We start from the raw sequence: 22,831 nt of genomic DNA on the forward strand, positions 1-22,831 counted from the left end.
CACACTTCTTGAACTTCTTAGTTGTGAAAAGGACTATTGTGTTGGGTCGGTCTGCTCTGATGAATTGTGCATAATTATGCCTCAGAATCAGAATTTTCTGTCCAGCCCAATCGACGAGTCTACTGCTGGTATCGGTCGGCTCTTTTCCCGCCATACACGCACCAAATATTGTCCGAAAATTAATTATTTACAATATAATCGGTGCGTCTTATATTATCTGTTATATATTATTATTTACTAAAACACGTTTTTTTTCTCATATTTTACCAGAAACAAACTCGACTTAACTCCCATCCATACTGCATACTAAACATAAACATGAATTTACTGCACCAGAAGCCTAATCAAACAAATGATTTATGCTTTCAAAGTTGGCCACAGGGGGTCATCATCTTGAAACTTTGTTAAACATCTTTGCAAGACCATGCACAAGCTCAGTGTGGTCTGGGCTGCTGCTTTGGGATAGTCAAATCATGCACAAGTCAAATAATAGCTGCCATAGAAGCAGGTACAGCAAGACTGATTAATAATCAGAATATGCAGAATACACTGGGTCATGTCTTGTCATGTAATCTAATGTGGATTTAATTTTTTGTAAACTTTCTCAAACTCTCCAAATTTGCCTTTTTATTTAAAGTCCTTCCAAAGTCCTCTGGAAACTTGTATAGGAGTTCTAGGGTTACGCCTGGCTAGGGGATGCTGATTCATCCCTCAGCACAGTGATATGACAGTGAGGGACCAAGGACACTCTTTGCATGGGGCATCTAAATGGAGTTGCCTTCTGCATAGGGAATTAACATTAGACCACCTTAAGGCCTACAAGCAAATTGGTACAGTATAAGTAGAATGATAACAAGGCTTAATATGAGAAGCTAGTATTCCTTTAAATTAAATCCATATCCATTTGTATATATCCATATACATTATTAAACATGTCACCCACCTTACCTGGTCACAAAATAATGGACCTCATCCCAACAGAGTGATTCAAGTTTAGATACCAGTGTAGGGCTGACAGGCTCAACAGCCTTGGTTACTACAGTTAGTGCCTGAAAGAATAAATGAGGCATGGATTAGTGCTGAAGCCTATTTTAAGCAAAGAGTATATAGTGCATTAGTTCACAGCAATTTGTTTTTCTTGTCTAGCACAGGTAGAACCAGACATTATTAGGATTAGATACTATAGGTTACAGAACAGGGAAACTTTACTATGTTGCCAAAACATTTGTATTGAGCTTATTATTTATACTTACAGAGACATTGTAATAATACCTGTGCGGCGGGGTCGTCCGCCGCACCATCCTGTTCTCTAGCCACGCCAGCGTGTATCCGCTGGAGCCGGCTCTTCCCTAAGGGCGCGCGCGGCGCGTCCCTTCATATTTAAAGGCGCGCTGACCTCATACCTCAGCGCGCAAAGGCGTGAAATTCAAAAAGTATTTAAGGCCATTTTTTCCACAGCACCTTGCCCGTGATAGGATTTGTTCCTGGTACTATTAGCTGTTGCTATTCTGTTTGAATCTGATCCTGAATATCTGTTTTGCCCTTGCCTGCCCGTTTGACTATTCTGATCTCTGGAACCTGACCCTTGCCTGAAACCGACCTCGACTCTGCTTAACCCTCCTGTTTGACGTTCTGGTTTGACCTCCACCTGTTATTTGACTACGAATCTGCCTCAACCCATTTGATTGACAACCCGGTTTGACCCTTGCCTGCCTGACAATTCTTGATATCTGCCTGCCTCGACCCAGCCTGTCTGACGATTCTCTTGCCTACTCCATTTGTACCGTGACCTTCGGCCCAAAAGACTATCTACCTGCCGTGCCCCTCTGCTAGCCAGAACATCTTGCCTTATACCCCTCGTTAAGTCCAGGTGGCACCCAAGTAAGCTGAGGGCTCCTCCCGAAGCCCAACGGTGGTCACACTACTGGTGAAGCCGAGCCGAGACCAGGGTACTTGGCACCTGTTCTGGTATTGGGTGCAGGCCGTGACAGACATGAGGTGTCTATTGCTCAACATTAATCACACTCCCAGATTAGAAATCTGGGGCTAGGTGCAGAACGCTGCACCAATGAGTGTCCTTTCTTTACCACCTGCCAAAGCACTCTGTTACTGCTCAATTTTCCCATTTGACTATATGTCTTTCCTGCCCATCCTTTATGAATGTACTGTTGTCAAACACACTGTATTATTGGAGGGGATGCAGGTCTCTGCACATGTTTTGAAGTGCAAAGACCTACAGATTGCACCTGTTTTTTGCACATTGCACCCTACCCTGTAGATAATAAATGACCACTGATGTGCCTTGGAAGATTCCCAATATTTTACATACAGTTAGAACTACATTGGTGCTTGGGGCTGAATGAACACATTTTTAAATCAGAGAATATACTGATAATACTAACAAGTATACTAACATTAAAGTGAATTCAGCCTTGATGCTGATTTGGGGCCCTATCTGCAGTACCATATTCTAGTTTTTGCAGTATTAAAGGGATATTGTGCTAGATAGATTTTTCTTGAATAAATTGTATAAAGCATTATAGATTAATATATCATAGTATTCCAGCTGTAAAGGACACAGTGTTCCAGCAGTACAGATACAGGATGTAAAGGAATTGTTCAGTTTAAAAATAAAAACTGGGTAAATAGATACGCTGTTCAAAATAAAAAAAAGTCTTTAATATAATTAGCCAAAAATGTATAAAGGCTGGAGTGACTGGATGTCTAAAATAACAGAACAGAACACTACTTCCTGCTTAGCGGCTCTCTTGGTTTCCACTGATTGGTTACCAAGCAGTAACCAATCAGAGACTTGAGGGAAGGGCAAGTGGATCATAACTGTTGCTTTTGAATCTCAGCTGAATGCTAAGGATCAATTGCAAACTCATTGAATAGTTATGTTCCATTTGACCCCCCTTAAAGTCGTTGACTTTAGAGAGCTGAAAAGCAGGAAGTAGTGTTATGTGCTGTTATGTTAGACATCTAGTTACTCCAGACTTTATACATTACATTTTTGGCTAACTAACTATATTAGAAATATTTTTTATTTTGCATAGCCTATCTAAAATTACATTTAATAATTAAACTGTACTGCAAGTCCTAATATTACTTTAAACAACTGCCAGAATAACCGGCACTGTACCCTATTGGTTTTCTTAAAGTCGTTGTTCACCTTTAAATTAGCTTTTAGTATGACGTAGAGTGTGATATTCTGGGACAATTTGCAATTGGTTTGCATTTTTTATTATTTGTGGCTTTTGAGGTTTTTTTTATCTTTTTTTCAGCAGCTCTCCAGTATGCTGTTTCAGCTATTTTGCTAGGCTCCAAACCCTAGCAACCATGCATTGATTTAAATGAGAGACTGGAATATGAATAGGAGGGGGGCTGAATAGGAGTATGAGTAATACAAAGTAACAGTAACAATATATTTTTAGCCTTTCAGAGCATTAATTGTTTGAAAGCTGGAGAGAGTCAGAAGAAGAAGGCAAACAATCCAAAAGCTATAAAAAATAAATAAGGAAGACCAATTGAAAAGTTACTTAGCATTGTTCTATAACATACTAAAAGTTAGGGTTGAATTTGGGAAACTCCAATAAAATCTCTGTTATTGACACTGTTTGTGATGCTCTCCTGGAGAAGTGTAGAGATCATACAACCTTTAATTGCTTCTCACAGGAAAACATGACAACATGAGAGGGCAGAGACATGTAGACAGTCACAGTGCTCATAAATTAATGAGTATTTATAGGTCTTGTCTTGTGTCCTTCTATCATTTCTAGTGCCTGCCATGGACAGAGCATTTACCATCTATGGGAGGTGATGAAAGGTAGTAAAGGACATTTTTAACCCTTGTGCTTCTCCGCTGCATCAGTCACCTGTGTCAAATCCTCAGACTTCAGCTAATGTTTGACCTCTTATCATATTAACCCTTTGTACTGCCAATGGAACTCATGATTATTTACACACCAGAGTATATCCTAAAGCAAACATTTACACTTATTTATGTACGGGCACTGGATGGACAATCACTGTTCCAGACCTAGAGGAGATCTCAGTTAACAGCTTTTACTATATTAAAATATCACATTATACAACTAGTACCTTCAGGATATCCCAAAAATAGTAGTCATGCTTAGGCTCTGGATAAGTATTCCATCCAATTTCCTTCTCAAGTATTTCCCGCAATGCCTTCTTTATTGTTTCCTGAATAACACAAGTATACAGTTTTACAGGATGTATATTACATTGAATGGGGTGACTTTTTTTTGTTAAAATGTAAAGATAAAAAAGGCACAATGTACACATGAGTCAATTTGCAAGCAGTCTTCTTTTTTCTGGGCATTTTTAAAATGATTTGCGTTTATTTTTTGTAACCTGAAGTTAAAATATTGTGTCAGTGTCAAGTATCAGGGATATTCAGCTAACAGACAGTAATGCTATTATGTGGCTGCATTTCCTTTATAAGCACCCTTTTTGGAGTAGGGGTGCTTAATTGCTCAGTTAGCATTGCTGATTAGCAGCACTCCTAGGTCCTAGGTCTAACTCCAATAAGGGCACTATCTGCCACTTGCATGGGTTTCCTCCAGCTACTCCAATCCCATCCCACAATCCAAGTAACCTTGCTCCTTACAGGAGCACTGCAAATCTTGTGCTTCCTCCACCACAGTGTGCATGCACAAAATGGAGAGCAGATGTCTCACGTGTCTTATCGATTGAAGTTTAGTCAAAGCTTACCCTAGCATTTCCTTGCATATTTCTGAGCATCTGTTTCCAGTGACTAAATTATTATCTGTGAACCTCTGCTGCCTGCCCTTAGACAGATTTTCTGAATAATCATTTGCTTGACCCTTGGTACTGAACTTTATACTTTCCAAATAATAAAAGACACAAAAGAACACACTTTTATATAGAGAGCTGGAGCTAAAATCCTTATAAAGCTCCCCATAGATGCAAAGATTTCTCTTGCTGAACGACCGATTTTAGCAAAGTCCAAATAATCCTTCAAAATTATCGTGCGGTTAGTGGGATTCGGATGATCGAACATTTTACGATTTTTCAACCATCTGTCAGGAAATTGATCGGCCAGGTTAAAAAATCTTTGTCAGTCCCAGTGCAATCAGTAGTACAAGACGAAACAGCACCACCTTCTTTTTAGAAATTAAAACGCCTTTATTGGAACCCTTTAGGGCATTACAGCTGTAATGCCCTAAAGGGTTCCAATAAAGGCGTTTTAATTTCTAAAAAGAAGGTGGTGCTGTTTCGTCTTGTACTACTAAGTGTATACCCGTGGAAAAGTGGCCACTGGATAACTTGCACCACAAGAAAGAAAAAGCCAGGAGGCTGTGCTGACTACCTTGTATAGTCCCAGTGCAATCTGCAGGGCCAAGCAGGCAGCTCCCCTTTGTTTTCCTGGCAAATTGGTATTTTCAGTTGATGGACAATTCGTACGATCGTACCAAGATAATCGTGGTCTCACGATGATGATCGGATCTTTTAAAAATCTCAACATCTATGGCCAGCTTAAGGCTTCCAGTGTAGGTCAACTAACATCCACAATAGGAATACCGATTACATGACACAGATTAAATATGTTAGTAACCACTTATTGTGTGTGCACATCATTATTTTGGAATCTATTGAGACTGACATGTCTTTCAGAGCTTTAACTTACCTTGCCAGCGATAATTAGCTTTTCTCCCATGTCACTGAACCACCACTCATACAACTGAGGATCGTAGTCCTCTAGTTCCCGTTGGTATCTGCACACCCTGCAATTAAAAAAAATGCATTAGTATAATTTAAATAAAATATATTTTTTATAATTAAAAGTATTCTTCACTTCCTTGTTAGAAATGTACAAAAATGTTGTGTAGTATTGTGTGTATGACAGAAATCGACATATAAGAAGACTAAAAGGAATTTCTTCATGTTTAAAACCTAGCACTGACAGCATTGTGAATTTGAGGAAAGAAAATTAAATCTAAAGCCCAGTGCAAATACCATGCTTTGGAATCACTTACTCCATTAAAAGGATATGCTTGTAAAAGGTTAAAAAAACAATTCTCTTAGAAATTCCACAAAATATCACTGTGAATTATACAGTATGTTTTTGCTGAAGTTTTGGTGGAGTCCCTTCACCCTTTCATAAATGTACCCCTATATTTCTGCATTGCTGGAAATCAGCCATGCTGAATATTTTTTTTAAAAGTGCTGCATGTGAATTTAACTTTCATTTTCCCTTTTCCTTAATACTGTAGCTGAGTGCCCCAAGGCTTTTTAAATAAGTAAATAGTAATTATATTATAATTTTATTATATATTACAAAAATGATAATACTAAATAAATGTTGTTTAATATTTTTGCCAATTATATGCTCATATATAGTCACAAATCGATACAAATCTCAGCCTTTCTGCATTCCTCTCCTTCCCTCTCCACACATGAAGTTTATATATATATATATATATATATATATATATATATATATATATGCATAGAATGGACCAGCACACCGTTTTCTTCAATCAAACGTGTTTATTCAATACACACTATATTATATTATATTATATATATATATATATATATATATAACCCCATTCCAGTTATATCACGAGCTTCTTCTCTTAGGTGCAAATTCCACCAGTACAGAACTATAACCTATACCCAAAAACCCAGTTAATCTTTCCTGTGCTCGTGGAACGTCAGATCCGCTTTCAACAAACTCACCGCTATACACGCCCATTTCATTGCCAATTCCTTCAACCTTCTCACACTTACTGAAACCTGGCTTTCTGCTACTGACCCTGCTTCACCTGCTGCCCTGTCCTATGGGGGCCTACACCTTACTCATACTCCAAGGCCTGGAAACAGACCTGGGGTAGGGTAGGTTTGCTTCTCCCCTACTGTACTTTTAAAGTTCTTCCACTTGTTCCTTCCTTATAATTCTCCTCATTTGAGGCTCACTGCATTAGGCTCTTTTCTCCTGTTTCACTTTGCATTGCTGTCATATATTGACCTCCAGGAACAACCACACAATTTTTGGACAACTTTGCTGCCTGGCTTCCTTAGTTTCTTTCATCTAACACCCCATCTATCATATTAGGTGAATTTAATATACCGGTTAAAAACATTAACAACTTTTCTGTGTCTAAACTTTTTTTGCACCCAGGGGGTTTCCTTCTCACAACACTTCACTAAAACTGCCCTAACCGACTAACTATGACCTTTTAACAGCTTCTTCTCCAGTCCCTCCATTCATTTGGCCTTTGTGACATGGCCCTGTCCTGGTTCTCTCCTTACCTCACTAATCGTTCCTTCAGTGTCTCCTACAATAGAGTAGCATCTTCCCCCTCCTTCCTCTTTCTGTTGGTGTTCCTCAAGGCTCTGTCCTGGGCCCCTTATTATTCTCCCTCTATACTTCCGCCCTCGGCAAACAAATCAACTCGTATGGTTTCCACTACCACCTCTATGCTGATGACACTCAGATCTATCTCTTCTCTCCAGATCTCAACCCAGAACTCCTAACGCAAGTCTCCTCCTGCTTGTCCACTACTTGGATGTCACAACACTACCTTAAACTAAACCTCTCTAGATCATAAATGGTTCTCTTCCCTCCAACTAACAAGTTTCCATCATAGCTAGCAAATCCACTATCACCCCATCTCCCCAGGCCTGGTGCCTTGGGGTTATCCTAGATTCTGCCCTGTCCTTCACTCCTCATATCTAGTCACTTATTAAATCATGTCTCTTCCACCTAAGGAACATATCCAAAATACGATCATTTATCACCCAATGCTGCTAAAATTCTTATTCACTCTCTCGTCATATCACGTCTAGACTACTCTCTTTTAATTGGTCTTCTCTTCCCCTCCAGAGACTATCACCTCTCCAGTCCATAAAGAACACTGTTGTCAGGCTCATAAACCTCAGTAACCGCTTACCTCTTACTTCCTCACAAGACTTTGCAAAGGCTGCACCCCTACTCTAGAATTCTCTACCACGAACTGTCCGACTTTCTCCCAACCCTTTTACTTTCAAAAGATCTCTAAAAACGCACTTCTCTAGAGAAGCCTACCTTCACTCTCCTTAACTACCAAACGCAATACCACATACAGTACTACATCTCTCAGTCACTTAATTCTGATCCTGCCCACTACCACACCTTGTGTCTTATTCCCTTCCCTTTAGATTGTAAGCTCCTTTGGACAGGACCTTCCTCACCTTTTGTACCTGCATCCAATGCAATGTATGTGAACTTCATATGTTCTAATTAATCTGAATTAGTTGTATAAACACATTTACTTTACAGCGCTGCGAAATATGCCCGTGCTATATAAAAAAATGTTAATAATAAATAATAATATATGCTGCTTTTCTCCCACATCAAAGCAGTCAAAAGGATATCACAGCTAAAACAATTCAGCTTTGATATTAGACTAACTGACAGTAGCCTCATTTGTTACATGCTTTATGGTGTTAGATTTTTATTTGAGGGGTAAATCTATATAATTTATCCAAGTGAAAATGACGATGCTCATACATGCTATAAATCCATTATCCAACTCTTTGTCATCCAACTCTTTGTCATCCAACTCTTTGTCATCCCACACTTGCAGTCCAGCCAAGGCAAACACATTCTTACCCTTATCCACTAAATTATATGCTTCACTCCTTTAATAAAAATACACAGCATAAATCATGTAATTGAATAAGGTCATTGTCTATTTGCTTATGAAAATCATTACCTAATCAGCTGCTCTGGCACCATGTAACAAAATCAAATTAATGTGCAGGGAAAACCCCGAGTTGCAGAAAGTCCTTGCAAGGAATTCCAAAACATTTCACATTCTAAAACCAGCTAAAACCAGGAACTATTATAAATTCAAAATAGTGTGTGTGTGTCTGTGTCTGTCTGTGTGTGTCTGTGTCAGTGACCCCCACGTATGTATTTGTAAATTAGAACATAAACCTGGACTGTAATCCTAAACGCTCGCGCGCGCATGTGCGTGTCTGTCTGTCTGTGTGTGTGTGTACATAAACCTAAATATTAAATAGATGTTATAGAGTACAATTTTTATAATTTTATTATAGAAGGAGATACAACCCATTTAATTTACAATGCAGGCATTTTCATTTCAGAAGCATGCTTTATTTATTGAAACCTAGCCACTAGCTACAGAACAACACCAGAGATTAATTGGAGCTGCAGATGAGACACTACAAAGCAGATTTACAAAGGATTGGTATGGCTCAATCCATAATGATTCTGGGATATTTAATTCCAAAAACATGAAGTAAGGTCTCAGAAATACCTGTGGATCATTATCATCCCCATTACCTATATTTAGCTGACATCTCTGAGGATTGCATATCTTCACTTGTATAAATATGTATTATAGTAATATTTGCAGACCAACATGATTGATATTCCCACAGCAAATGTCAATTGTTTATAAATTAAAAAAACCTGTGAGAAGCAAGCGGTAAATGGATGTGAAAGACGCAGTATTATTCATTGTGGCTGAGCATGTGACAGTAAAATAAGTTTAAAAAGGTGTTACAGTTTTGTTTCCAGGAACATGACCATTGTCAGTGGATATACATCGGGGGGGGGGGGGTAGCATCTGCTGTGTGTGTAGCTAACAGAAATGAAACGTGATGTGTTAAAACTGAAATAATTAAGGGGAAGTGTTCTTGAAGGTACTACTACATGGTTTTTTGCTTTCTTCCTTATTTTAAAGCATAACAGGAGCTGTTTTTTTAGCTCTTCAGTTAGTATGTTGATCTGATGTGACTGGGTCAGGTTAAGTAGAAGGAATATGTGAAAACTGTGATTTAGCAGGTGTCCAGATGTTTTCCTGTCCTTTGTCCCCTTATCTACCATTAAAGGGCAAATCAACCTGAAAATAAAAATTTGCCTAATAAAAGAAAACATTATTCTAAGCAACTTTCCAACATACATTTATTAAAAATGCTCAGTGCTTTGACAATTATTTGTAAAAACAGTTGCTATTGAAAGCAGCATTTGTTTTACTCCTAGTTGTTACTCATTAAACAATGTTGCAAAAGTCTTATTTCCCCAGCAAAGATAGGTCTGTTAAAAGGGTTGTTCACCTTTGAGATAACTTTCAATATGATGTAGAGAGTGATATTCTGAGACAATTTGTAATTGGGTTTTCCTTTTTTTTTATTGTGTAAGGTTTTTTAGTTATTTAGCATTTTGCTTTATAGAAGGGGTCAGCGACGCCCATTTCAAATCTGCAAAGACTCAGAAGACAAAGGCAAACTATAAAACTATAAAAAATAAATAATGAAAACCAATTGAAAAGTTGCTTAGAAGTGGCCATTCTATAACCTACTAAAAGTTACCTTAAAAGTGACGCACCCCATTAATGAGCTGCCTTGTCTTACATTTTTTTAGCAATCTGAGCCACTGGAGCAAAGAACAGAAAGGTACAAATACTGCTTTCAATATAAATACATATAGAAATAACTTACCGTATATACTCGAGTATAAGCCGTCCCGAGTATACCTAATTTTACCTCCAAAAACTGGGAAAGCTTATTGACTCGAGTATAAGCCGAGTATAAGCCTAGGGTGAGAAATACAGCAGCTTCTGGTAAGTTTCAATCAAAAAGTTGAGGGTTTCTGCTCCCATTGGAGAAGCCGGCATCTCGTTTTTGGACGCCGACGACCATTCTTGGATGCCGGCCACTATTCTTGGAGACTATTCTTGGATGCCAGCGACTATTCTTGGAGACTATTCTTGGACGCCGGCGACTTTTCTTGGACGCCGGCAACTTTTCTTGGACGCCGGCGACTATTTTTAGACGCCGGCGACCGTTTTTGCGCTTGACCCGAGTATAAGCCGAGTTTTTCAGCATATTTTGGGGTATGAAAAACTCGGCTTATACTCGAGTATATACGGTAAAAACCATAGAAAGATTGTAATGATTGTATATTCTAAAGTTGCTTAGAATTATGTTTTCTTTTATTAGGCAAAACATTTTTTTTGGGTTGACTTTCCCTTTAATCAGCACCACTCTCCAAGAAAGATTTAATATTGAGGCTCTTAGTCATGCAAACTGTAGATATTCTTGGTTAGAGAATGCATTACATTGGATGCATTCCCCATCTGAGGCAGAGATGGCAGCAATGAACAGAATGCCATTTCAGTAACAGTGTAGCAGTTTCATTTGTTCTGTCCTGCTTGCCTAAATAGCAATACAATATGTATTTATTACAGTGACAGAGCTGCAGATAATTTCTCCATGACCACCCAGCTGGCCTAGGGCAGGTCAGACAGAAACAGGGTGAACTGGGTAAAACAGAATGAGCCATAGGTAATATATACAATTAATGGACAAGGCAGTCGATTGGGTGAAAAAAAGCAACTCAATGGGATTTGTCTTGAAAGATTCTAGTATGTCACTTGACAGAGCTAGTCAGGACAGAAATAATTCAGGCTTGACAAGACAGTACAGTGTCCTAGTTGGAACCAACAAGAACATTGCAAGGGCAAGCACGATCAAGGTGAGAGATCTCACAGACGGTGTAGCAATGGCACTAGTAGTAAAAAATATTGGATGAAACATAACAATTTTTTGACTAGTAGCCCCCTCCACAGTCCCACCTGCTGGCTTTCCAACTGCATAAAGAAGAACCTTTTCCCCAATACCTGATAGCATAATGCAGTACTGCAGAGTCGAATTGTGCTATCACAATTGTCCTTGTAACTTATGTTTCTAGGCTCCACATCAGTGATCACTGACCAGACGCTGACCTGTATTCTAGGCTATGTGCTTGGAGCTGTGAACTATGGGACCCAAATCTATGAAGCCAAACATTGCACCACTTACCCAGCTGCACGGCCCACATTTCAGCAGCAGATATTGTGGAACAATGAACTATTAAGCAGTCCCACGAATGTGTTTGGGGGGGATTAATGGGACTAGTAGTTAAAAAATTGAGGCACAGCACCTTCTTTCTCATACATCTGAGCCATTCAGAATCGAATGAACTATTTTTGCTATATCTGTGCAATATTTGGGATCTGTCTAACCTGATACAATGCCAGAGTCATAGTGACAACAAAAATGCTGGCTATGCTGAAGATTTTAAGCAAACATGCAACCTTGCAAAATCAGTGAAAGCTACTACCTTCTGTGAGTGACCACCACAAAGCAGCACACCGTATGCATGATGAATGCGGCAAAATCATGTGCAGTCCAGAGAGACAAACAAGAGTTTTGTAACAAAAACAAAAATATTGAATGCATGCCTCACCGTTTGCGTTCTTCATAAACCCATTTGTAGAGCTGCACCCATTCTTCATATGTAAAGTCATTCATAGCCAGTGATGACAGGTGGCGGTGCATACACTCTATTAAACTTTTCAAATAAATAGTGAATAAGTCTCCTAGAAGTGATCTATGCACTTCTATATTCTGTTCAGTTTTTGTTTCCAGTTCCTGTAAATAATGTTTAAGGTTTATTTTACCCTTCAAATATACACAAGTGGAAAAGTGTTCTTGTTCTATGTGATTTGTGATTAGTTTCTCCAATTCCTTATCCCATATTTTTGGACTTTGTTGTAACTCATCTTTGAATGTTTGAGTTTTTGCCCACTTCACGCAGGCTGCAACTGCATTCATTTGGCTATGGAGTTTCGTATCACCACCGAGGGCCAAGGTTGTTGTCTTCCACATTTCTTTAGCAACCTCATTATACAAGAGAAGGGCTTCCTTATCAGCCTCCTTATCAGTTGAATTCATTTTAGAAATATACTCACAAGCTTCCAGAAATTGCTTTTTGTCAATCAGTTTTCTAGATTTTGTCTCTGGAACAGAAAAGGAGATGAATACACAAATCAAGAATGAATCTCCTATCTTGTTAGCAAAGTTCTTGGTTTTTCAATATCTATAGGTCTGTAAATAAATAATTATTGGTAATTGTATTTACTGTACTACTGGACTCTGACGAGAAGCATCAGCTTCTTTAAGAATTAATCAGAGGCTAACATAATTGAGTTGTGTGATACTGCTTAATTTTACCTATAATGCTATGTACAATCGCCAGTTTTATAGCAGGTCATGTTCCCAGCTTCTAGGTAATAAATCAGCAAGTATTAGGAAGGCTTGTATTAAACTACTTTATTATATTATAATGTAAGATTATCTGCAGATGTTCATGCTTTATGAAGATATCATAATATTCCCTTCGTCTTTGTTTAAAGGGGACCCGTCACCCAAAAAAAAACATTCCAAATTCTATTTTATCACATTAGCAAGCAAAATGAACTTTAATTACACTATATAAATTATTTGAGTCTTGTTTCCTTCAGTCTGGGAATTCATAATTATAGCAAGCAGGAAGCAGCCATTTTGTGGACAGTTTTATTAAGGCAAGCCTTGCATCATCAATGGGGGACCTGATGTCCATTTCCTTGCCCTGGCTACACAATTAAACGGTAAAGAGAACGGGGGAATGTGGGGAGAGCAGTGACATCTAGGAAGTGCTGAATGGAAAGTGAAAGTAATTGTCTGCCCCGCCTCTATGCCACTGGCATAGAGGAGGAGCAGACAATATTTGATTGACAGCTGAGATTTTTAAATGAGCTTACAACAGCTATGAATGCTTTAATAAAAATTAGAAATTGGATTTCATGTTTAATTTAAAAAGGACTTTTATTATACAGATTTTTGTGTCTGGATGACAGGTCCACTTTAAATAAATGTAATGCTGCATGCTATCTCAGTAATAATCATGCTAACATATCTTCTCCTGCCAAACCTTTAAAATATGGTGCCCCACCTTTCCCAGGCTATTGTGAAAAACAACAATGCATCATTAGGAAGTATAAAGGAAATTATATTTTTACATGTGCCACAACAAAACACATTTTCCTGTATAAAGGAAATGAGATGTATCTGATCCTTCTACAGCAGACGCTGGCAACCATTCCTAATTTCCTAGCACTGACTCACTCGAATGTTGACAGCAACCATTGCCAAAACTCAAAACTGAAAGCCCTTATATGTCAGCTACTTTGTAATGATTTTTCATGTACTAGCACATGTGCAAAGCATGTCAAAGTACAAGAATAATTGAATCCTTAAAAAGAATTAATTAGAAATGTGGTCTTGTATAAGCTGAAATGACTGCACCATGCATGTCATTCAACCAGTGTCATTATTGTCATGAGGCAAGTTGAAAACCTAACCTTTAAAGGGCATGTAAAGGCAAAAAAATAAAATCCCATTTTTACTTTCTTTAATGAAAAAGAAACCTATCTCCAATATACTTTAATTAAAAAATGTGTACCGTTTTTATAAGAAACCTGACTGTATGCAGCAAAATTCTCCGTTCATTTACTGCTGTGGATAGGAATTGTCAGATGGTCCCTAACTGCTGAGCAGGGAAACAATCAAACTTATGAACAGCAGGGGGAGCCCCCGCCTTACTTCCCAGCCATGCAGAACTCAAGCAGCTTTGTTTATGACTATCCCTAAGCAGCCCAGACCACACTGAGCACAGTGCACAGTCTTAGTCTTGCAAAGATGTTTAACAAAGTTACAAGATGGTGACCCTCTGTAGCCAACTTTGAAAGCATAAATTATTTGTTTGATTAGGCTTGTGGTGCAGTAAGTTCATGTTTATATTTAGTATACAAAATACAGAATTTCTAGCCTTATTCTATTTTAGACTTTACATACCCTTTAACTTAGATTCTTCAGTGTAGAGAGTGGAATCGGATCTCTTGCATTATGTGGCAGAAGATACAGAAACCTCACTGCTGTTAACATTATTGATCCATGCCTTCAAATCTACCCACAGCAGCTCTCCCTCTTCTGATCTTGTTAGACCATCTTTTGAGGCTCACTTTGCTCAGTCTGAAAACTGGACTCTGAACTGACTGATGAGCCAGTCAGCCAATAACTGGCTGCTGCATCATAGCCATGCTCTGATGTCATAAGCACACCCCTAAATGTTATCATTCCATCATTGGCATCATCAGCTCTGCCCCTGACATCGCCTGCCTCGTCCCTAGACTTTCAACTATAAAAGAATTGGCAAGCCTATGCAGAAAAGATTTGATACGGGAGAACCTGGCCCCTGCTGGCAGCACACAAGCCTTTAAATAACCCCATGTTAGATATTGACAATACAGTTTTACCAACGTAAAAATAGTGTGTGTGTCTCTCTCTTTCTGCCTTCTCTGTGTGTGTCTCTCCCACTCTCTGTCATCTCTGTGGGTGTATGTCTCTCTCTCTGCCATCTGTGTGTGTGTCTCTGCCATCTCCACTGGTGTAGTGCCTTGTATGAATGAATGAGCACTGCAAAGCTGCATAACATGTTGTTACTATTTGATAATAATAATTGTAATATACATAGTTATAATAATATTAACAATAATCATAATATTATTATTAGTAGTAATAGTAATAACATAATTATTGGATAACAATTAATGACAGATGAAAATGAAAACATTTTATACAGGATATATATAAAAGTAACCTTTTGTCTCTGTGCTCACCATTTGAATTTACTGCTGGTTTGCTGTGCAAAATGTGCAGAGGATTCCCAAACTTCTCTTTTATTTGCCTCAGGCCCTTTACATTTTTTAGTCCTTTCTGTTGCTTTTTGGATAGAAGAGGGTCTCGTTCTTCATAAGTAGTACTTTTCTGTATGCTTTTCTTCCTGAACATCTTCATTGGTACGCTGAAGAAAACGGTGAGTTTCCTTGATATTTTCTGGGTGGAACAATTCACCTACTCACTGCTAGAGGTTTCCCGCTTGTGTTTAATCTGCAGCTGTGTGGAGTCAGAATGATCACAGAAATGTTATGACTAAATGCCGTTCTACATTTCAATGCCACACCTTCTGCTGAGCAGTTAGCAAATGGGAATTTCAGAAGTCCAAATGGAAGGATGCTCATTTCAACAAAAAATAAACAACTTGCTAATGCTTCTGACTCATGCATATCCGTGTTTATGGGTGCATATGAATATATAATCAATAAAATGCTTTCCTTAATAGCAGTTATCGTACATGTTATTTCTTTACCTACTGCCTAAACTTTAGTCATCAGCAGAAAGTACAAAATTCATTTTAGTCAGTGATCTCTGGCATGATCCCTCATTAATGCCATTTATATCCAAGTATAAAAGCGCATTCAGCCTTTGAACAGATTCTTTTCTGAAAGTGTATAACATACTGGCAGTTTTGCTGTTTTATATAGATAAATAAATGAGTTGTAAACCCTGCCAGAGGCAGCAGGTGCTGAATCCTGTGCCTTATCATTATTATTGCAAGAGCCATCCCACATAAAATATTCCTACTGCAGGGCTGATATTTTCACATAGTGTTCAAATGAACAGGAAATTGTAGAGGAAGGGTGTTTTGACTACCGCTGTTCTTTCTAAAAAAAACACCAAGTATGCCATAATATGAAAACACAAGACAGGTATGAGATCTATTATCCAGAATGCTTGGGACCCTGTGTTTTCCAGATAGGGGTTGTTTTTTTCCTGTAATTTGGATCACCATACCTTAAAGAAGAGCAAAATATCAGTTAACAATTTAACTCAGAGTAGAGTTTGTTGCTATGGGGCATGATAATGTTGTATAAATCTTTGAGATAGAATTACATACAAACCTGAATTAAATACTGAACAAAAAAGTTTGGGGAAACACATCTGTTGGGAAATTCAGATTGTTGCTCTCTGCAGATTTTTGTAGACCACTAAAGGTGGCCATAGATGTAACAATTACAACCTTTCTTGGAAAAGATCTCTCCAAGAAAGATCATTCTTTCAATAGACACGTGTAGAGCTGAATCGTCAGATTTACAAGTAGAAACAATAGAATTCTACCTGTATCTGATGATTCAACACTAACAATGGGCGATGTTTGGGTACCTTTAAAGGCACCCGATCACAATTTACGGTCCTGCCTGATCGAAGAGCCGACCAATATCGAGTATTCTAAACACTATCTGTTTATTACAATTATGTTTCACCTTTAATAACTGAACTTTTTTAAAAGAGAAGGAAAGTATAATTCACTGGGGGTGCCAAATGTTAGACACCCCCCCCCCCACTAATTGTAATCACATACCTGATAACCTGGGCCAATACTCCTGTTAACAGGAAACTGCACCATCCCAGGGTACTTTTCAGCAATCACTATGGACTCTTGGAGCGATCATCTTCCTGCTTCTTCTTTACTGGGGCGGGTGCCCATGCACAGTAGAGTGAAAAGCCAAACTTTAACATAAAAGTTGTCTTTTTCACTCAGCTGCACATACATTTGCTCAGAACGTTGAAAAAGAAAAAGCAGAAGAAAACCATTGCTCTGTGGTGCTCACTGGGCGGATTACAGTCACTGGTGATTTAATCTTTCCTTCTCCTTTCAGCTACATAGCCATGCTTCATAGCAGCCCTCGGCACACCATGCTTTTCCACTGACACTGTGATGTCTATCATTTCTTTGTACCACAGAGATTGGAAAACTGTAGCACTGAAACAATAAACACAAAAGATTAGGTTTCACTTTCACTCTGCCCATTCTTTTTATGACTAGCATCTTCATTTCCATCCAATAACCATTGAACCTCTTTTAAACACGTCACACTTGCCCTACACTGCTTCCCATGTTACCTGCCCCAAATCATACAGACTGGCGCATGATCTTTGAAAGACTAAACTTTTTTTATTGGGGTTTTTTTTGTTTTGTTTTTTTTTTAAATCTTCAAAAAACCTTAACTCAGTATATCAAAATACAGACCTACCTCTCTCTCTCTCTCTCTCTCTCTCTCCCTCCTCCCCCTTGCCTTCATATGGTTTAATACTCTACTGGACATGAAGTGATTATAGAAATGCTCAATTATACAATGAAGTGTACCATTTCAGCAGACTGCAGAGTGGCTGTTAAGACAGAAGTGTGTTTTTATCAGAAAGCCCAATAAAAAATGCTCCTAAGCATGGATTAAAAGGGGAAGTTCATGATTTGTTATCTGCCCTCCTCCATGTCCTGTTGCCAAATTAATATTTTAGCAATAGGGCCCTTTACCTGTCCCTAGCAATAACAGGAAAGGGGCTAGTATAGCACTGCATCTGCTAGTACAATGTGTGTGCATCTGTTACAGACACCTTCAAAGTAGTGATATGGATGTTGACCCAAAACCCCCAGGACCTGTGGGTTGACCCATGGGTTTGGGCAGTTTTGGGTTGAAATTTGAGTGGCCATTGTAGGCTGGGGTTTTGTGACTGGGGTAGTAGACTCCTCCTCTGATCCTGAAGATTCCCTGTCTTGAAACAAGAGTTGCACACTAGTTATGTGAGGGTCAACAAAAAGTCAGCCCACACCTGACCTGCGCCCTCCTGCTCCCAACCTAAACATGACCAGTACTTCCATTCCCAGCAAACTGAATGTCAGTGCTCTCTTTATATCTGCACTTGCAGAGGTGTTTGCCATCAAATTTGCACTACAAGGATGGTGTTTACCTTTGGAAGGCTCTGGGAACCCATTACAATTTTTACAAACTATATTGATCTGCAACTCCTAAAAGACTTTGTCAGGCTCGTTGGAAACTCCAAGGTCCAATATGTATTTTTCATTCATCCTGGCTTGAAAATGACTAGGGCCTTAACTTGTGAAGAGTCTGATGCTCCCCACCCAGAATACATTATTGCCCCCTGTGTCCTTGTCCTTTCCAGTATATCCAGCTTATCCTGCAGATCTTCAATCCTGATGGAGATTGCCCTAATATTTGCCTGTCTCCTATGTCTGTAATTCCTTTGCCTCTTTTCAAAGTCTTATCTGACTAAGGGGAGATGGTTTTGCCACAGAATGTCTATATCCTAAAAAGTGTTGGTGAACAACCACTTGCATCCTTACTACATTAATGTACTTTTATAAAGCTGCTATTATGTTTCTGGGATATATTCTAATTGGGATAGAGTCAGAGTAAAGGACATTTATGTTCAATCTCTGTGCATTCCCCCATTATTTCCAATTTTTTAATTCTGTTTTCTCAAAAAATCTGGGAAGTCATTTCAGGACAGTACTATTATATAAAAACCTTTGGGCAGGCTAAATCTTTAAAAGGCAATGCTATCAATTATGCTTAGTTCATGAAGTAACACAACTTATTCATCACAGACACAGAGAGGAGGAAAGGTGTAAAGAAAGATAACCCCAACCTTCCTTCAAATCAAAACTTACTGCTTTACTGACTGGCTGATGTAACATATCTTGTATGCATGTCCTTGGTATGTTCTTAAGCCCAATAAATGGACTGAAGTACCTAAAAATCTACTTTTAGGATACAGGGATATTATGAGTCAATTTGTAATTAGTCTTTTTTTGTTATTTTTTTGTGGTGTATGAATTATTTAGCAATAACTTCATTAGCTCAACAGTTTGCTAGATTCTTATTTACCCTAGCAACCAGACAGAGGTTTGAATGGAAGACTGGAATATGTACAGGAGAGGACCTGAATAGAAAGATAAGCAATACAGTGTAACAATAACAATAATACTGTAGCCTCACAAAACAATGACCACTGGGGCAGTGACCCCCATTTGAAAGCTAAGAGAAAATAATTCAAAACTATAAAAATATATATAACAGACTTATAATTTAGGTAAAGATGGACTATCCCTTTAAAGGAGAAGGAAAGCTATGGAGGCATTTTATTGCCAATAGATTAGCTGCAATAGTGCAAGCTAGAATGCTATATTTATTCTGTAGAATATTTTACCATACCTGAGTAAAAAGCTCTAGAAACTCTCTGTTTGTTTAGGATAGGAGCTGCAATATTAATGTGGTGTGACATCACTTCCTGCCTGAGTCTCTCCCTGCTCTGGGCTCAGATTACAGTAGAGTAGGGAGGGGTGGGGGGAGAGGAGCAAACTGAGCATGCTCTTGCCCAGGGCAATGAGGTTTTAGCTGAAGGCAGGAAGTCTGATAGAGAAGCCCATGTGTACACAATAGAAGGAAAGAAATGCAGTGTTTCTTTTGACAGGGGACTCAGAGCAACATTACTTTGGGGATTTACTGGTATATTTAGATGGACCTTTCTGATAAGGCTTACTTAGTTTTAACCTTTCCTTCTCCTTTAAAATGATTCAGTTCAACAGGAAAAACAAATCTCATGGTTTATAATAACACAAGTCTATGGGGATATCTGGAATATAGACTATTTTGTTAAAAAAGCATATTTTTCATAAAAGGCTTTACTTGTATGCTTTAAATAAGTGCTGTGACATGTGACATATTTTTATCAACACCTGCAATGTTCAGGGTTATAGGTTTGCCTTGGTTCTTAAAGGAAAACTATACCCCCCAAACAATGTAGGTCTCTATAAAAAGATATTGTATAAAACAGCTCATATGTAAAACCCTGCTTCATGTAAATAAACCGTTTTCATAATAATATACTTTTCTAGTAGTATGTGCCATTGGGTAATCATAAATAGAAAATTGCCATTTTAAAAAATAAGGGCCGCCCCCTGGGATCGTAGGATTCACTGTACTCACAAACATACCAACAAACCATACATGTTAGGTCACATGAGCCAATTAACAGACAGAGTTGTGTCTTTTGCTTCCAAACTTCTTCCTGTTACAGTTAGAGTTTTTCTGGTCAGGTGATCTCTGAGACAGCACAGAGACCATCACGAAATGGTGGCTCAAGGCAAGAGATGTAAAAGGGCAAGATTTACTTAAATATATATTCCAGTTTGGTAAGATTCTTTAATATGCCACTTAATATGATATGAACTATCTGTTGCTTAAGTGTTCATTTTGGGGGTATAGTTTTCCTTTAAGCTTCCCCCTAGTAGGTTAGACACTGTCAGAAAGTCCTCCAGCACATACTTTCCCCAGGGGAAGTGGTTAAAGTCTGAACTGCCTGTCGGGTTTTCCCATGCGCTGAGCTATATGAAACAGCTTATTGTTTTATATTGCTCATATAGGAACCCACCCCAGAAACACACACATTTTCTAGTGAGTCCTCCTGTTTCCAATGTGAATTTGTACAAATACAGTGGGGGTCATTTATCAACAATGGGTAATACCTGTGGGCAGTAACCCATAGCAACCAATCAACCAAACCCTGTTGCATTCATTGTTATAGCTGCAGCTGAATGAAAAATCCAATCACTAACTGGTTGCTATGGGTTACTAGCAATGGGCACATTTGCCCAGTGTAAAAAAATGAGCCCCAGTGACTAACCTACAAAGAATGTGTTGGTCACTGTCTGGTTGGCTATGTGGGGGTATTACAGATACAGACTGACTAAATAAGTGTCTTGCCAGGGTTATAATATTAATTTAAAACTTGAACTTGTATTTATTGCTATGTTTGGGTGCTGACGTACTGCCTTAAAATAAAATATTATACATGAATTTAAAGCTGTAGACCGCTGGCTTCACTTCAGGTATTTATTAGAGAAGCACAAGTGATTGAGCTCCAAAAAACATGTTAGATTGTGTCTGCCTTTTTGCACTTTGCACCCGGCCCTCTTGTCATTAAATGAGCCCTTACATCTCAGCACAACAATCAAGATTCCAGGATGACTTTACACATCTGGTTGTATTTTTGTATGTAATCTGTATGATCAATGCATACACATTTCTATTGTACATCACTGAGGATTATAAATAAGTAATAATAATTATAAAATCAGTCTTCCAGTCTATTTTAACATATTTTAAGTTGTTTTTAAAGGCCACAGTCTAAAAAAAGTAAATGATAACAGAGCATAAGGCAGCCCCAGGCCAATTCCCTTTCAATCCTGTGGCCTGCAGGTGAAAGAAACTGAGAATGTGGGCAGATTAGGCTGGAGCAATTGTTGTCCCAAAGACAGAATGAGCAGGTCACATGGGGCTGTCGATAGTTGGCACAGATATACTGGAATAAAACTGCAGGTGCATTCTACATACACTCAAAAAAATTTTTTGCCAGATGTATCACAAGATTTCTCTGCAGATTACCAGTAGACTTTTGAACATTTGCTATGTTCAGCGCTGTTGTAAATCAGATGACAGACTTATGATGTCTAATTACAGTCATATAAAAAAGTTTGGGAACCCCTCTCAGCCTGCATAATAATTGGCTCCACTTTTAACAAAAAAGATAACAGTGGTATGTCTTTCATTTCCCAGGAACATCTGAGTACTGGGGTGTTTTCTGAACAAAGATTTTTATTGAAACAGTATTCAGATGTATGAAATTAAATCACATGTGAAAAACTGGCTGTGCAAAAATGTGGGTACCCTTGTAGTTTTGCTAATTTGAATGCATGTAACTGCTCAATACTGATAACTGGCAACACCAAATTGGTTGTATTAGCTCGTTAAGCCTTGAACTTCATAGACAGGTGTGTCCAATTATGAGAAACGGTATTTAAGGTGGCCAATTGCAAGCTGTGCTTCTGTTTGACTCTCCTCCGAAGAGTGACAGTATGGGATCCTCAAAGTAACTTTTAAAAGATCTGAAAACAAAGATTGTTCAGTATCATGGTTAGGGGAAGGCTACATAAAGCTATCTCAAAGGTTTAAACTGTCAATGTCAACTGTAAGGAATGTAATCAGGAAATGGAAGGTCACGGGCACAGTTGCTGTAAAACCCAGGTCTGGCAGGCCAAGAAAAATACAGGAGCGGCATATGCGGAGGATTGTTTGAAATGTTACAGTCAACCCAAAGATCACCCCCAAAGACCTGCAAGAACATCTTGCTGCAGATGGTGTATCTGTACATCATTCTACAATTCAGCACAATTTGCACAAAGAACATCTGTATGACAGGGTGAGAAAGA

The 22,831-nt window shown here is 38.5% G+C and overlaps 1 protein-coding gene across 3 annotated transcripts in view; it reads right to left on the reverse strand.

The window, feature by feature from the left end:
- Window positions 1-17,788, reverse strand: part of LOC108698791 — a 34,181-nt gene extending 16,393 nt beyond the window's left edge. The window contains exons 1-6 of one of the 3 annotated variants that reach the window (XM_018230577.2): window positions 17,123-17,788; window positions 15,540-15,816; window positions 12,287-12,839; window positions 5,672-5,768; window positions 4,102-4,203; window positions 949-1,049 (exon numbers count right to left, since the gene is read on the reverse strand). In XM_018230577.2, coding sequence (XP_018086066.1) covers window positions 949-1,049; window positions 4,102-4,203; window positions 5,672-5,768; window positions 12,287-12,839; window positions 15,540-15,717 — 1,031 coding nt within the window. In that variant the 5' untranslated portion in view covers window positions 15,718-15,816; window positions 17,123-17,788. Of the gene's footprint in view, window positions 1-948; window positions 1,050-4,101; window positions 4,204-5,671; window positions 5,769-12,286; window positions 12,840-14,715; window positions 14,868-15,539; window positions 15,969-17,122 lie in introns of those variants that run through there. The other 2 variants (XM_041573083.1, XM_041573084.1) reach the window with 2 other exon arrangements.
- Between the last annotated feature and the right edge of the window lie 5,043 nt (window positions 17,789-22,831).

Source organism: Xenopus laevis, chromosome 8L (genome assembly GCF_017654675.1).
Source record: "Xenopus laevis strain J_2021 chromosome 8L, Xenopus_laevis_v10.1, whole genome shotgun sequence".
NCBI classification, from domain to species: Eukaryota; Metazoa; Chordata; class Amphibia; order Anura; family Pipidae; genus Xenopus; species Xenopus laevis.